The sequence below is a fragment of the Mesitornis unicolor genome, unplaced genomic scaffold, assembly GCF_000695765.1.
Source record: "Mesitornis unicolor isolate BGI_N332 unplaced genomic scaffold, ASM69576v1 scaffold3841, whole genome shotgun sequence".
Taxonomy (NCBI): domain Eukaryota; kingdom Metazoa; phylum Chordata; class Aves; order Mesitornithiformes; family Mesitornithidae; genus Mesitornis; species Mesitornis unicolor.
The window spans coordinates 24,584-40,320 of record NW_010161532.1 but is presented as its reverse complement, the minus strand read 5'-3'; the positions used below and the strand labels follow the sequence as shown (position 1 = coordinate 40,320).

At 51.8% G+C, this 15,737-nt stretch overlaps 1 protein-coding gene across 1 annotated transcript in view; it reads left to right on the top strand.

Moving 5' to 3' along the window:
- The window catches only part of MLPH (melanophilin), a 27,472-nt gene extending 16,281 nt beyond the window's left edge, over positions 1–11,191 (top strand). The window contains 9 exon segments of the mRNA XM_010193258.1: positions 124–207; positions 1,975–2,166; positions 5,098–5,292; positions 8,155–8,310; positions 8,425–8,517; positions 9,005–9,070; positions 9,248–9,305; positions 10,704–10,801; positions 11,165–11,191. Coding sequence (XP_010191560.1) covers positions 124–207; positions 1,975–2,166; positions 5,098–5,292; positions 8,155–8,310; positions 8,425–8,517; positions 9,005–9,070; positions 9,248–9,305; positions 10,704–10,801; positions 11,165–11,191 — 969 coding nt within the window.
- Positions 11,192–15,737: the final 4,546 nt, after the last annotated feature.

Genomic DNA, 15,737 nt, shown 5'->3' with positions numbered 1-15,737 from the left:
GCCCGTGGTGGCGGTGTCTTGCTGCTTGCTTTCTTCTGCTGGTTGCTCTGTTTTCTCACTGTCTTGGCAGCGGTGGCCGGTCTGTTCTCTACTTCTTTTCTTTCTCTCTCTCATTTCCTCCAGATTCATGAGCTCAACAAACGCATGTCCGCAATCGAACGCATGCTGTACCGCTTGGAGGAAAAAATCCTGGTGCGCTCTGACGAGGTAACCGGGCAAAGCTGGGGCACCCTGCAGGGAGAAAGCATGGGCTGTGCTGGTCCCTTCCCCTGCTCATTGGAGGGGGGTCCCTTCCCCTGCTCTGAAACAGCTAGCACTGCAGGGTGAGGAGAGACAAAATGATTCAGGTTGTTTGATTTCAGTCCTCTGTTTTGGCCCTGGAAGCTCTTCTCTAGTCCCAGGTGATGGAGTGCCTCAGAAAACATTGCACAGCAGGTCAGAAACAGAACCAAATTTAACCCACAGCATTTAGGCCCCTGTGCCAAGCTAGTGCCTTCCTTGCACAAGGAAAATTGGGTTTCAGGCTGATACTTTGTGAAATGCTGATTTCAGGAGTATTGTTACATGGGCGTTGGTATATCCACCGACCTGTGACACCTCATTTGAAATCATGGGAGACTCAGTTAGTACACATGAGGAAGTCACCTGGTTATTGTGAATATGACATCTGAGTCAAGAAGGATTTTCGTATCTCTTCTGAGCAGCCTTTGTCTTATCATGCTGTCAACCTTGGAAGGAAACAGCTAAATTAAGTTAAAGCTGGGCAACGATATAGAATCTGTGAATACTTAGGTCACTCAACATTGACTTTGGATTTCTAATTTTAGACTGTGTACTCATCTTTTCCTTTGTGCGAACCCATCACCTTGAGCTGCTCTGGTGGCTGACACCTCGGTAGAACGGACAGTGATAATTACACAGGAGTCCCCTAGGCATAGATGAAACTGCAATTTCTTCTTTTTTCTTAAAATTTGTAACAGGGATGGCCATGTCTGTAACCATTCAGTGTTTCTGTCAGTAAACATGACCGATGGAGTAGGAAATGTGCAGGTTTGTGTGTTCCCATGCTGTGTTCCCGTGTCTAGGGCAGATCAGAGTAGAGGCAATGGGTCTAAACTGCTGTGATACAGGTCGAGGTTAACTATTAAGCAAAGCTTTCTAGCAGAAAGGATAGCAGAGCCCAGGAAAAGGTTGCCTGGGAGAAAGATTGCCTGCTGCGGATGCTGTTTTTCAGGGTTGTTAAAAACAGCTTAGACAAAAACCCATCAGGTGTGACACAGATAAATGTATTCCTGTCTTAACACAAGGGACAATGAGTTCAATAACCTCTGGAGGTCCCTTCTAGCACCTGGGAGTTTAATAGGATTCTTCCCTAGGTAACATGAATTGCAGCTAATAACAGAGCTGGGTGGAAATACGCCATCTGTCCTACACGTAAATTTGCTGCATATTTTTTCATTGCAAATAATATTACCTAGAAGACTCCGAAAGCTTCCTTGGGGAGCAATAGTTCATGTGACTGCTTTCCTTGGCCTGGTGGTCTGTGTCTTTGGGTCACTGTGATCTCTGCCTTCAGAGCCCACCAGTCAGTTCCTAATGAAAATGCAATGATTTTTGGCCCCAAATCTGGGGGGGGGGGGGGGTGGGGAAGGGCAATTTTCCACAGGGGAAAACAAACAAGTTCTGGGGGTGGGGGGAAATGGGAATGGAGATTCTTTAGGTCATGGGTTTGTATTCCTCAGCATGGAGCTGGAGCGCAGTTTGCTGACCTCTGCTGCTCCCCTGTTAGTCTGGCTTCTCCTTGTGAAAATGGTTGTGGAGAAGGGGCTCTAAGTCCCCTTTGCAAAGTCCACTCGTGGAGCACTTCTCAAGCTCCTCTGGTGGCCAGTTTTGGTGAGTGTGTCAGAAATCTGGGCATACCCCATCGTCCACCACAGGAGACTCTTACACAGCTTCCTTTTTCTGCTCCTTCAGTCTCCAGCCCCAGAGTCTCAACTTGATCCTGATGCTGAGGAGGAAGAGTTGAAGAGGAAGCTGGAAGAGCTGGCTAGCAACATCAGCGACAAAGAAGTCTCGTCTGAAGAAGAGGAGCGCGAAGAAGAGAAGAGAGTGAAGAAGGCAGAGATTAGTTCCTCCAGTGATGACATGGCCAGAGATATTCGAAAGGTAAGCTGTGTCCTCCCACCCATACTGTTCTCGGCTCCATCTGCGGTTCCTTCTGCTCTTGGTGGCTTATAGCTGACACTGTGGTAATGCATCTCTTCTTCTGTCCTACACTTCCACCTTGGTGCCTCCCAGTGCTGTCTGGCTCAGCTGCCTGCTTAAATGAGGTGTCAAGGGATAGGTAAGACCCAGGGTACTGTATCTGGACCTCTGGCCTTATTGGCTCTCCCAGTCTTATCCAAGAGATAAAAGTAAAGTCTCTTAGAGGTCTTGCAGGCCTGTCATGGAGAGATACACAACCTCCACATCTATTTATAAGAGTTGCCTCAGGATCTGGTTGTCATTATGGAGAAGGGAGTCCTGGGATGGGAGAAGAGCTGAGTGGTGATTTAGTACTGTCAGTGTCTGTCAGACCCCTGCTACAGCTTGAAACGTCTCTTCCAGACCTGTCAGTGCTCCTGAGTCTCAAAATCCCTGGTCTCACTTTCACTCTGCTAGGTCAGTGCTGTACTTCTAGCACTGTGCTGGCTCTGTTCCCTTCTCAGTGATGGTTGATCCATGGGGACATGGGTTGGGGAGAGAAGGAAGGATCACAGCATCCATGCAGCCCTGTTCCCATGACTCCAGAGGGTCCCACACTCCATGGCCCAGTGCAGGTCTGATTTATCCCCCTGCCTGCTGGATGCCTTTTGAAGATCTGCTTTTCTGCCGTGGCAGGGCTGGAGAGGTGTTTGCTTGCCTGCAGCTTGCAGGGGAGAATTGCTTCCCTGGCTGGAGAGCAATAGCAGACGGAGGTGCTGGGCATCTTACACCTCGCCTTGCCTGGCAGGCAGTAGGAATGGGTGACAGCACTGGGGACAAGCAGCCGATGGTGGCTCAGGTCGCTCAGAAAGGAAGGGAGATCTTGCGTGTCCCCAGTTGTGCAGATCCTCCTGATATGGTCCGTTAGCACAAAATAGAGAGGTCAGCATTCCTTGTTGGGTCTCTAATGGCTTATTTGTTCATTCCATCCCTTCTGCCTTGGCAGTGGATGGAGTACATGTGTGTTCTGACACGTCCATCGCTGGTAAGCGTGGCAAAAGAAGCAAGTGAGGGCCACACTGCCCCTTTCCTCTCCTGCAGAGCTCCTTTTGTCTGAGGCCGTGGAGACTTTCATGGTGCCACAAGTCCTCTCTTTAACGTGCTTTTGTTCCTCAGCCTCGCAAGGCAAAACCTGGCTGCTGCTGGGCTTGGAGAGTGTGGCTGCGTGTACGCATGTGGTGCATTTAGTGAGTCTCTGTCAGGTATGAGTCTCTGCATGGCTATACATAAAATCTCAGGATTAGAGCAAGCGGCTGTTCCCAGAACAGCTTCCTTCACCCTTTAGGGTGCTGTTTGCTGTGCTCTCGCTGCCGCTGGATCAGCAGTGCCCTGCATCCTTACTGAAACTTGCCTTTACTGCCTCCTTTTTCCTGAAAGCTGCTTTAAGATGACTGCTGCAGCCAGACTTCGCTACTGCTCATGGGTTGAACAATGTGCATCTTCTTAGTAACCTTTTTTTTCCAGTTAATTGCAGCAAAGGGGATAAGGTAACTCACTCCTGTGTGAGCTGTTGATCTGCAGCAGACAGACGCTCAAACCCTGACCTGCACTGAGGAATAGGGAAATGTTAATGGGATATGAGTTTCAGCTTCTTGATTCTTATAAATTGAAGCCTGGATTCTCCAGATTTGCTACTTTCTTTGATCAAAACTCAGCTACGAAGCAGGGAGGATACAGGCATAGTTGTTGCCTCTCAGTGGGGCCATGCAGGCTTCGTGACAGCTCCTAAGCTAAAAGAGACCCAGCTCAAGCAGAACCAAATCTGAGAAGTGAAACAAAACTCAGCTTTTTGCTTCATGGCAGCACTCATGCAGTATTGAGTTAGGAATGTCTGAGTGATGTAGATGGACCAGCCTTGGTTAAAGGCTGTGTCAGCATGGATGGGTTTTTTTTAACAGCATCTTTCCTTATACCAGATCCATGCTTGGGTTTGGCATGATTCTGAGTTTGTTTTCAGGTGAGTCTCCTCTGAAGTCAGGAGGAAGTCTGGTAACTGGGGAGCACTGTGATGAAAGCACACGGTCTTAATGGGAAATGTAAAGAAACTCTGCTGTACCATGAAGGCACCATAAAATGATAAAAATAACAGCTGGACTGAGTTAGCTGGTTGTCTGCAGGACAGCACGCCTGGAAATATGTGCAGTTGTAAACATGACTGTTTGTCACCAGTCCATATATCGCCCCCATCTCCTTGGTTTCTAGGGAATTATCAGTTGAGAGAGAGATGATGAGCTTCTTCAGCCCATTTTTACACGTGCTTAGTGCCTTATCAAGCAAAAGGCAGCACTTCCAAGCTTTATTGCCATCAGTGCTCCTTACGGTGGGAAGGGGACATTAGTCCCAAGTTCTGGCAATACAATAATTTTGTGGGTTGTTTGGGGGTTTTTTTTGCCACAAACTTAAGGAGTTATTTGCATCCATGCTCAGGCCTGCTGAAGCGTAAAGCAATATGCTGCAATTAAACCTTAACTGCTGAGTAACTGAGTGGCCTTCGGGTGGCCAGGTGCTGCTGCTGTCAAGACAGCTCTGGTGGCACCACTTCTGGTGAGCAACACATCCCTTTGTAACCTCTTTTCCAAGCCTTTTGAGATGACTTCTTTTGTCACAGCCATCCTTCCGAAAGCACGGGCTGAGATCAAAGCTCTGCTTTAGCCACGCATCTGTCTTCAGTGGAGAGCCCTTCAGGAACAGCGTAAGCCCTTTAATTACCGCTTCTCCATCTTCCTCCAGCTCATGAAGGTCTGATGCCCCTTTCACCCCTCTCTTGTGCTGTTTTATACCTCATGTTAAAATAATGTCCTTTTTTTTTTCCTCCCTTCCACCCTCTGCTTTGGCTGTGCCGGGTGTTTGCAGAGGTCATCCGCTCAGGCTTTGAGCGAAATCACAGCCAAAGTACTGAGAGCTGTAAATGCCACGGAGAAAGCAGTGTATGAGTCGTTGCATGGAGAAAGCCAGTGCAACAGTGGCTGTGCCCTCCCCACAGGGCAGCTTCCCAGCCTGGGAGACAGGAAAGAGGTGGCCGAAGCCTACCGTGAGCTTGAAGAAAACGTAAGGTTCACGAGAGCTTTCTGTAAGCAGGGAGGGCAGGGGGCGGTGTGAGAATACAGAGGATTCCCCCCAGATTTCTTGTCAGTGGGTAGATCAGCATTAAAAGGAGGGACACCACAGAGGTCTTCAAGAGCCTGGTCTTAACCGTGGCCAGGGCTGTCTTACGAGGGAGATGGCTCAGTGGTGAGTGCAGATGCCATGTCTTATGGCTTCCCTTGCCTTGACCCCCGGTTACCCCCAGGTGACTGCCAGGGAGAGAGGCCAAGTGTAGGCCCCAGCTTGCTGTAGCTTGTCTTTGGTTCCTCCCCAGTGCTGCACTTCACCAAGGCTTTTACGAACGAGGATAGCATGACCTACCTGTTCACTAAGGCTGCCTTGTGCCTGGGGCTGATGGGGTCATGCAGGTGATAAGTTTACATCTAGAGCATAATCCCCTGCTAGGTTTGTGTGACACTGTGAAGCACTGACTCTTTTTGTTTTTAGCTGCTGTAAACCCGTATGAATCGATTCCCTGTGGGAAATAGATTGCATCTGCAGTGCTGTTTACCAAGCTGCAAAGGAGCAGTTCAAAGATGGGCTGAAGAGTTGCATCTCCATCTGGGTGGTTGGGTTTTGCTGTCAGAAACATCCTGTGATGGTGAGCAGGGCATTGTAACACGCTCTGTCTCTCATCGGGGAAAGCTTAGACATAAAGCTGCTGGGAGCAGAGTGTGCTTGGAAACTGCACCACCTGGCTGCTTTCTGGCCAAATGCACCCCAAGAGGGGTGACTGCATGAAGGTTTTGAGGTTCCCCTTCTCTTGGGAGAGGCAATGGGGCTGGGAAAGATGTGAGCTTTGGGCTTAGTGCTGCTGCCAACAGTGGTGGGACAGGGGCAAGGCTGTAGGTAGACAGCCCCAGGAGCTGTGTGGTCATACTGCTGTTCCCTTGGGGGCCTTGGCTGAGTCATGGCTGGCTCACTGCTCTCCAGGGGATGCCACCTACCTCGGAGGGCACCGGGAGAGTTTGATGACCCAAGAACAGCTTGTGTCTCTGTGACTCACAAGTTGAGCAGCTTCACAGATAGTTGGCACCCACAAATGGTTCCAATCAGCCGTGGTTTCAAGGTTTGCACTGGGACCCATGGGACCTGTGGGGCATATTGCTGTGATTTAGGTGGATGCTTGGTACCTCAGTGTGTGCAGGGCGCTCGTGCCAGGCAGTTTTGCACAATACCCTCCTGGTATTGTGCAAAAAAAGTAGAAGGCTGGAGTAGCAGGAGTTACTTTAGCAGTACCAAGGTTTTGGGATCAAACAGCAAAACAGTGTCCACAACCCATGTGATCATCTTATGTGACTGCATACGTATACTTAGGTCTCAACAACCCCATGCAACGTGACAGGCTTGGGGATGAGTGGCTGGAGAGGTGCCTGGTGGAAAAGGAATAGGGGGTGGTGGTCAACAACTAGTTGAATATGAGCCAGCAGTGTGCCCAGGTGGCCAAGAAGGCCAAGAGCATCCTGGCTTGTGTGAGAAACTGTGTGGCCAGCAGGAGCAGGGCAGTGATCATTCCTCCAGACTCAGCACTGGTGAGGCCATACCTTGAATACTGTGCTCAGTTTTGGGCCCCTCTTTACAATAAGGACATTGAGGCACTGGAATGTGTTCAGTGAAGAGCAACGAAGCTGGTGAGGGGTCTGGAGCACAAGTCTTATTGAGGAGCAGCTGAGGGAACTGAGGTTGGTTTAGCCTGGAGAAGAGGAGGCTGAGATGAGACCTTATTGCCCTCTACAATTACCTGAAAGGAGGTTGTGGCGAGGTGGGGCTTAGTCTCTTCTCCCAAGTAACAAGCAATAGGATGAGAGGAAACATCCTCAAGTTGTGCCAGGGGAGGATATTAGGAAATTTTTTTTCACTGAAAGGGTTATCAGGCACTGGAATGGGCTGCCCAGGGAACTGGTGGAGTAACCATCCCTGGAGATATTTAAAAGATGAGTAGACAAGGTGCTTAGGGACATGGTTTAGTATTGCACTTGGCAGTGCAAAGTTTATGGTTGGATTCAATGATCTTAAAGGTCTTTTCCAACCTAAGTGATTCTATGATTCTATAGTGACATTGTTTCCTAAATTGCCTTGCTTGGACTCCCATCTGTGTACCAACCCAGGAGGAGGCAAAGGACAGCAAGACCAGTGGTTTTAATGGGGTGGGTCCTTGTCTTATCAGCACAAGTAATGCATTACTTCCCGTAGCCACCGTGCATTCCCAGTCAGCACTCCCTACTTCACCCCATCACTGTGCTGGGCTCCATTTGTGCATGTTTGCTGGAAGTCTCAGCCGGGATCATTCCTGTTGATCCGGTGCAGTTCCTGGGCAAAGCTGCCTTTTGCAGGGGCTGGGTTGGTTAACCCAGGGCCAAATTCTTAAATCCTGACCCTACTCCCAGGAAACCCAGCAGTGCAGACACCCTTCAAAAAGACTGAGTGGATTTGGAGGGTCAGTCTATCTCCTTCCTAGCTTGCTGCCACCATGGGACATGGCAGCCTGTGCTTGTTTGCAGTTACCTGCCTCCCCTCTGAGCACACAGCATGAAGGTGCTGATGTGGTGTACTTGAGTAGGTCACCAAGTTTTGGTCCTTCCTGTGTTCCCATTGAGCCTTTTACCACTGGGCTCATTTGGTAATTGCTCTTGAAAGGCCTGAGGAAAGGAGAAAATGAGATTAAAAGCCCTGCCAGAGCTAACTGGTACTGTCTGTGCTGCAAGGCAAGAAGGCGGTTGCAAAATAGTGACAGGAGCTGTTGCATCTGAGGCTGCGGTCACACCAGGAGAAGAGGACCCCAGGGAGGTTAATTCTGCAATGTATTTTTCTGTGTGTGTGTTTCAGGTGTACCTGACTGCTGGGAAGACCTACCAGCTTGAGAAGACACTGAAGGAGCTTGAGGACGGGGCTCAGCACAGTGGCGCTACCGACTCCGAGCTGTCAGAGCTGGAGGACAAAGTAGCCTCAGCAGCTGCTCAGGTGCAGCAGGCAGAGAGTGAGGTGAGGGCTTGGCTTTGAGAGCTGTGTTGTCCAAACCCCAAGCCTGTGATGGCAGACAAGGTCAGTGATGGATTCTCTGGCCACCATCTGTATGTTTTGTTCCTCTTTCTAAAGGTATCAGACATCGAATCTCGAATTGCAGCTCTATCTGCTGCAGGGCTGACAGTGAAGTCAGTGGAAAAGGCAAGGAAGAAGTCGAGCTGGCAGGTGAGCGTGGAGGAGAGTGGATATGAGAGGTCCCAACCTCCAGATGTATGTGCTCCCCCAGGTCACTGCTGCCATGAAGGGCTGCCTGGTTTGCTGAGCTGTGCCTAGCTCTCTCCCTGCTGCTTGGTACTCGGGCCCAAGGCTCTGAAAGTGGCTGTCTCACTGAGTGATGGGGCACAATGCCATTTCCTGACATGCATCAAGGGAAGATTTTGTATCTGGGGAGTAGTCCTCTTCCCAGGGCTGCAGGGAGGGCGCAGAGGGCTGCTGCATGCACCACAGCCTAGACTCAACTTCTCTGTTCCTGTACTGATTTTCATAACGGCAGTCTATCAGGCAGAGTTGCTGCTCTGGCAGTGCGCTGCCTCTTTTGCTTGAGATCAGTCCAGGCTAAAACCAAAAGAGGTGGCAATGCAAAGAAAGGCAGACTGAGTCGCCTGCCTCCTCTGCACTCCCAGAGAAATCTCTGTCCTTCCTCTGCTCACAGGCTGCCAGCCTCCACTCTCCCGGTCCCACCAGCAGTAGCCCAGGGGAGTCTTCGGATGACATTAAAGTGAGTATGTGTTTAACTTATGACAGCTAGTGCAGCTTTCTGGTGTGCACACAGCACAGCATTAAGGCTGGGGACAACCAGGGTCTCCAGGAAGCTGTTTTTGAAATGGTGGCCCCGGGGGGGACCTCTGTCCTCCCATCCCCTTCCCCACAGCAGGCTGCTCCCCTTCTCTTGCAGGCGATGCCCGGACTGCAGGTGTTCAGGAGGAAGTTCAACAGTCCACTCGAAATTGCCGGTAAGGAGAATTACCTGGGCTCTGCCTGTGGGAGGTGGGGACCTGTGGATGGGCTGGGCTTTAGGGGATGCTCAGTCCTCTCCCTCTGCTCCCAGTTGTGTGTCTACACTAGGAGTCCCCTTCCCTGTGCTCGTGGCCTCCTGTGAGGACAGCCACAGGGGAGACCTTAGAAAGGAGGAGAGAGCTGGCAGGATCAGCGATAGTGATGGCGGAGCAGAGATCTGGCTGACCTCCAAGAACCAGGACCTTCTCTGCAGCCTGGGCTCTTGCCACCCCAGAGTCTAGGGAGACATCTGCTTTACTTCATTTGTGTCATCCCATTGGGTGTTAGACATCAAAGCCTCGCCTAAGCCCATCATCTCTTCTGATAGCGATTTCTTCCTCACTTGGACATCTTGGGGCAGGTATCCTTGAGTCTGTTGCCCACCTGCCTTGACTGCTGGTCTCTGGTGGTGGTCATGAGGCCTGCCACAGCTAAGCTATGACAACCGGCAGTGCTTCGAAGTAGATGGTGACCTGAAACTTGGCACAGCAGCTTGCGTGGCAGGTGGCAATCACTAGAAACCTTTCATTCTGACCCATATCAGCAAGACCCACTAGGAAATTACTTTTCTACTTTTCTCTTATCTCACCTCATAAGCTTAAAGGCAGAAAGAGTGGCTTTCCTTCCAGATAATGAAAGATGAAGGGAGGGAAGAGGGGAAAAGATCATTTAATGCAAAGAAAGAATCGCATTTCCCCCATGCACACAGACAATTAACAGTCCTGTTTCCCAGTCTGAGGCTGGTAGGTGGAAAGGTCCCCTCTCCTCATGTGAGGAGTCATTACCTGCTCTCCTTCCCGCAAAGGGCAGGCAGATAAAGGCAGCCCAGGGGACATGTCAGCCCCACAAAGGAAATAGAGGGAAGTGAAATCAGGACAGACTCACCGGGCGAGCCTAATCCCCTCTGCCTGGGCAGGGTGATGGGACAACTCAGCCTCCTGACTGCCCTCCCCAACTCGCAAAGTTGTGCCTGCAAAGGTGCAGTTAGCAGTCATTGGCGGTAGAGAAGGAGAGGGCCTTAGTAGGTCAAGAGAGAGTCATAGGCGTGAGCTGTGAGACCTCTTTGCAGGCTGGGATTTTCTGTACCATGGAGGTTTCCAGAGCAGAGGTCTTGGGAGTTGACTGCTGGCAGGCTGACACCGTTTGCATGGCACTCTGGAAACCTGAGTAGTAGCAGCTTTTGCCTCCCTGTTGTCAAAGGGCTTCCCACCATCCTCCTGGAGAGGGAAATGCAGTGATGCATCCAAAACCACAGCAAGCAAGGGACAGTAAAACCCAAGTGGCTTGTTGGGTAACTGAAACCTCTAGAAAGTTGGATGAGGACCTGCTGCCCATCTTTACTTCTTTTACTGCAGGTCTTGATGACTCCTTTGACCGCAACTCCATCTACCGTGGCTCCTTGACACAGAGAAACCCCAATGGGAAGAACAGAAGAGTGGAGCGGCTCTTTGCGGTATGAACCCAGCTGCCCAGGAGGGTTGCTGGCCTGGGCTCTGTAGGGGACCTCCCTTCCCCATGCTCCCCTTAAGCCAGTGGAGCCCCCAGCTCTCAGCATTGGTCTCACCAAGCTGGCTGGTGAGGGCAGACACACCTGGGCATCACACCATGAGGTCTGGGATGTCATAAGCCCCAGGGCAAGGGGGCCAGACAAGATGTATATGTTTGAATGGTCTGTGTGGTCCATGGGGTGGAGCAAGTCCTTGCCTCATGCAATGGCAGTTGGATAGGACAGGGAGCGTGCTGTTCTCCTTGCGGGGGTGGCTCAGGGTGGTGTGGGTGCAGTGGTGAGCTGAGGTTCTCCCCCAATGCCTTGCAGAAGCCTGTGATGACCCACTTGTCCTGAGGAGAGGGGGACCTCCTGCCACTGCATTTCACTGACGATTCAAGACCTCAGCGCAAAGCCTCACCGTCTTCCCCACAACGCTTGCTCTTCCTTCTCCTGCTCCCATCTCTCCCTGAAACCCCAGACAGGAAGGAATCCAGAGGCCATGTGCAGGGGGTCTTGCCAGGAGCTGCTGTGGTGAGGAGTGAGGCACTGGGGTGCAGACATGGGCCCAGGGAATCTCCTGGGAGGATGCAAGCATGAGACCTCAGCTTTGGGCAGCTCTTTGGTGCTGGGTCAACCAAGGGGACCAGAAGGGTGCAAAGCAGGAGTGACCTGATGTCAGCGTGGCTTTCCAGCATGGGGACCAGGAGCAGTGACATGGCCCTCACTTGACACAAGCTGTCAGTGCCTGTCCCTGCTCTCCCATGCTGGTGCCAAGCAGGAGCAAGAGCTGACAGCAGTCGCAGGATGCCCTTGAGGGGTCCTCAAGGTAGAGCGTGGACCCAGGCATCCCAGGCTGGGATTCATGTGCCGGCACTGATCCCAACTCCCTGCAATGTCCCTTGGAGCATTGCTTTCCTTCCACAAGCAGCAAAGCAGGGTGAGAGCAGCACTGGCTCCCTCCCAGCAAGCTAACAGATCTTGCATGAAGCCATGTAAACACCCACTGAGGCTTCTCACCTGAAGCCTCCACAGCCACCACTGTGCCTGAAGCAGCAGTGCCCATGTGGGGACATGAGCAAGGTGAGACTTGTGGGAAGCAGTGGCAAGAAAGGTGGAAGAAACGCTGAAGAAATGCTGAAGTGCTTTTTAGGGGTTGTTTTGTTTTTCCAGTTCTTGAAGATCTCCCCTCTCCCTGTGAAATTATACCAGGAAGTTTAGAAGGGCTCCAGCAAGCGCAGTGTGGGTGCTTCTCTGGAGGCCTTCCCCACTCCACATAGGGGTCAGCCCATGCCAAAAGGTGCTTTGTGGATTAACATGTCTCCTGTCCCCAGTGATGGGATTGTAGGACCTGGCAGGACCATCCAGTCCTTTGGAGAGGCTGTGATGGCCTCTGGGGGCTGCAGTGACCATGGGCTCCTGCCAGGTGACAGCAGCATTGGTAACACCCTCTCCCAGAAACCCCAAATTGTTTGTTTTCCTCCAGCATTTAATTCTTCGTGTCCACCAGCCCTGCTGGAACAGTCCCTGTCCTCATGCCCAGGACATCAGGATGGGGAGGGGGTTGCTTTCTTTTGCAGAAAACTTTGGAGGAGGTTCCTCTTAAACTCCTGCTCAGTACCTGCTGGTCCTTGTCCTTATTAGCCCCCACCTCCCTCCTGCAGTGGACAATGTGGGGAGGATGGCTTGCAGCTGTAGCAGGGATGTCAGACCAATGCTGGCAGTTTCCCAGCGATGGCCACTTGACCTGGACCATTTTAAGCCATTTCTGTGCATCTAAACTAAAACCACATTAATTATGAGCAGTAGTGTTAATTCTCATGCAGGTAACACATACATTAGGCTTTGGTAGTAGCAGAGACTCCCAACTGCCTAGAAATCGGTCCTGCAGTCATCCCAGAGCAGTCTTGTAAATCTGTAGTCTGGACTTTCCAGATGGAAACAAAACCAGTTTCTTACTTTAAAGTTAAATCCTTCTGGCCTGAAGGCCAAACGCAAACCACCGCCGTTGTAGAAACTTTCCCAGCCACCGTGGCGTTGCTGGGTGCCTCAGTGCTAGGATAGCAGCTCCGTGCTGGAGCTCCACTAAGATCTGCGCAGTGCTATGGATTTGCACCCACCCTTGAAGGGTTCAGCCTTACCCCCAGCCGCACCTCTTGCTGTACCTGGTTTCAACCGTAACTCAAATCCTTCCACTCAGCCGCTCAGACACTTGACCCTGAGGAGAAGTCCTTGCAGTGAGCCTCAGCAGTGCAAAAAAGTGTCGTTCAGGCTGTAGTCACCCGTGTTATTTGCTGGTTTTCTGCCCCACCTGCCGGTGTAGAGATCATATATATGTAAACACTAAATCACGCAATAAAGCCAATTTTGTGTCCAGAACCTAAGACCCATTTTGCAGTGTCTGTTTTTTCAGCTCTCATGAGTGAAGGCTCCTTCCTCTCCTCATCCTCTCCTTTAACGAGCTGGCGCACCCCTCACTAGACCCATTTTGCAGTGTCTGTTTTTTCAGCTTTCATGAGTGAAGGCTCCTTCCTTTCCTCATCCTCTCCTTTAACCAGCTGGTGCACCCCTCACAGTAAAACTAGGCAGGTGAAAGCAGTCAGAAGACAAATCAGCAGCACCAAAGCAGAATGGAGGGAGATGGTGATGAATGGGATACCAATACAATGTGTCAGGTGCTGGTCGTGGAACTGCTGGTGGAGTGAGCGTGGGTCAGTGGTACCCAGCAGCGAGGCCAGGCGGGCAAAGGGGATGTGCATCCTGGGGGGTAAGGAGGGACTGCCCCTGAAATGTGCTGCTCTGACCTGCATGGAAACCCAGGATCAAGTTTGGCAGCACAAATTTGGCAACACAAGCTCACAACATCGAGGGGTTGCTTTAAATCTGTATTAAATAATAGCGACAATCTTGGAGTGCAGAGCACTGTGCTGAGCCCCGGGTCTGGTTTTCCTTGGGTGATGGTTTTATTTTTCTCCTCTCTTCACCCCTTTCTCTGCCTTTGATGCCCCTCTGTAGCTGTCACCCTCTGACTCACACTGCTCCTGTGACCATCCCTCAGCACTCTCTGCACTGAGGCATCAGAGCTGATGGCAGCAGGAGATGATCTGTTGGGGGGCAATGCAATGTGGAGGTGGCAGGCAGACTCCTTCCCCCTGCCCACACCCCACCAGTGACAGTGTCTTCTGGCTAACACAGAGATGTCCTTGTTTCGGGATGTCTCTCAAAGTCCCAGCTTTGTCTAGGGGTAGATGTGTGTTTGGACCCTGACTGCCCCCCATGCTGGGGACCTGAGCTGGCTCCTCCAGTGTTGCATCTGGCAGAACAAGCATCATCAGAAACCTTCATCTGGGGGTAGTCTAACCCATTTTAAAATGGGAGGTTTGAAGATCCCACGCTGCAGGGACGAGCCCACTCCTCCCAGCCTGCACACCCCAGCAAGTTGCCTTCCCCTCTGCTCTGAATTTCATTTTCTGATACCCCCAAAGCAACTTTTTTGGGGGGATTTGAAGGCAAAGGATGGTGGCATCTAGCGTAATCCCTGCAGAGAAGCCAGTTTGCAGCAGTGAGACCCCGATGTGCAGGCAGAGCATTTGGGGTGGCATCCCTCACTGACCCTCCAAAGTGGGTTTTGGGTGAGGGGCTCCCTGTGAGCGTGGTGATGGCGCAGAAAACTTCACTGGGTCAAGGACAAGGATTAACGGTGCTCCCAAGCTATCTGCCTCAGCCAACAGAAGATAAAATGATGGTCCCTTATGAGTCACGAAAATCCCTGTGCTGATTTGATGAGAGGGTACGGCGGGGAGGGGAGATACCCCGGCTTGGTCCTCGCTGGGGCTCGCCTCTGACATCAGCACGAAACCGGCCATAAAAACGGTGATTGGAGGGGACTCCAGCTCAGACAGCGGCCGCTCGGCTCAGCGGGACGGCAGCCGCTCACCTCGCCTCGCCGTGCCGTGGTAAGTGCAGCCCCGGCGGGGGGAAACGCTGCTTTTCTCTCCTTCTTGTGATGCTTTCGTTGCTGGATAAGTATCCAAGGGTTGCTTTGCCTGCATGTGTGTGTCTCTGTGTCTGTCCAGCCGGCTGGGGAGGTTTCCAAAAAAAGGGTTGTAAAAAGGCAGCGACCAAAGCAAACCTGAGCTCTCAGGAGCTCTGAGTGGCTCCTGCCCGGCACGCTGCAAACTTCTTTGCAAAAGTCCCTGGAAATGAAGCTGCTGCCACGTCCTCGCCGTCTCTTGCTTCATCTGTCTGTCCCACTTCTGCACCTCACCCTGCTCCCTCGCTGCAGATAGCTGCAGAAATCGAGCCCATCATTCAGCCTGCCCTGCATGGTCCTGCTCATTGCCTCGGTGCCACAAAGCATGCTATGGGTGCTGCCGGGTTTGTCGTTTTAGCAGCCAGCTCTGGTGGGAGGGGGGCAGTGCTGAGGGTGCAGGGGTGGCCGCAGTCCATCCGTCACCTGGCATCCAGCCGCAAAACCCATTTGTGCCTCCAGCCTCATGTTTTGGCGCTGGCCCCTCTCCCCATCTCCTGGGGTATGGGGTCCCACAGACACCATGGGGGTCCCAGCTGGAAAGAGCAATGCCAGGCCTGGCCTAAGGTGCCAGGCTAGGACACAAACCTAATTTAATGAACATAAGATTTGTACAACTCATGTTTGCAGCGGAGATTTTCCCCAGAGGTAGCCCTAGCAAAACCAAGCTGCCCCAAGCACTATGCATCGCAGCCGCCCTGGGGATGTGGTGATGGGGACAGAAGCCCCATGGCAGCAGCGATATGGTTGCCGCTGTCACAGCCTTACTCTCCTGATGGGGGACTCACTCAGTGAGCATTTAACAGAGCAGGGTGTCTCTGCAACGGCCAAACCCCTTTGCTCCTACAGGCACATCGGAGGCCACCGTCTTTG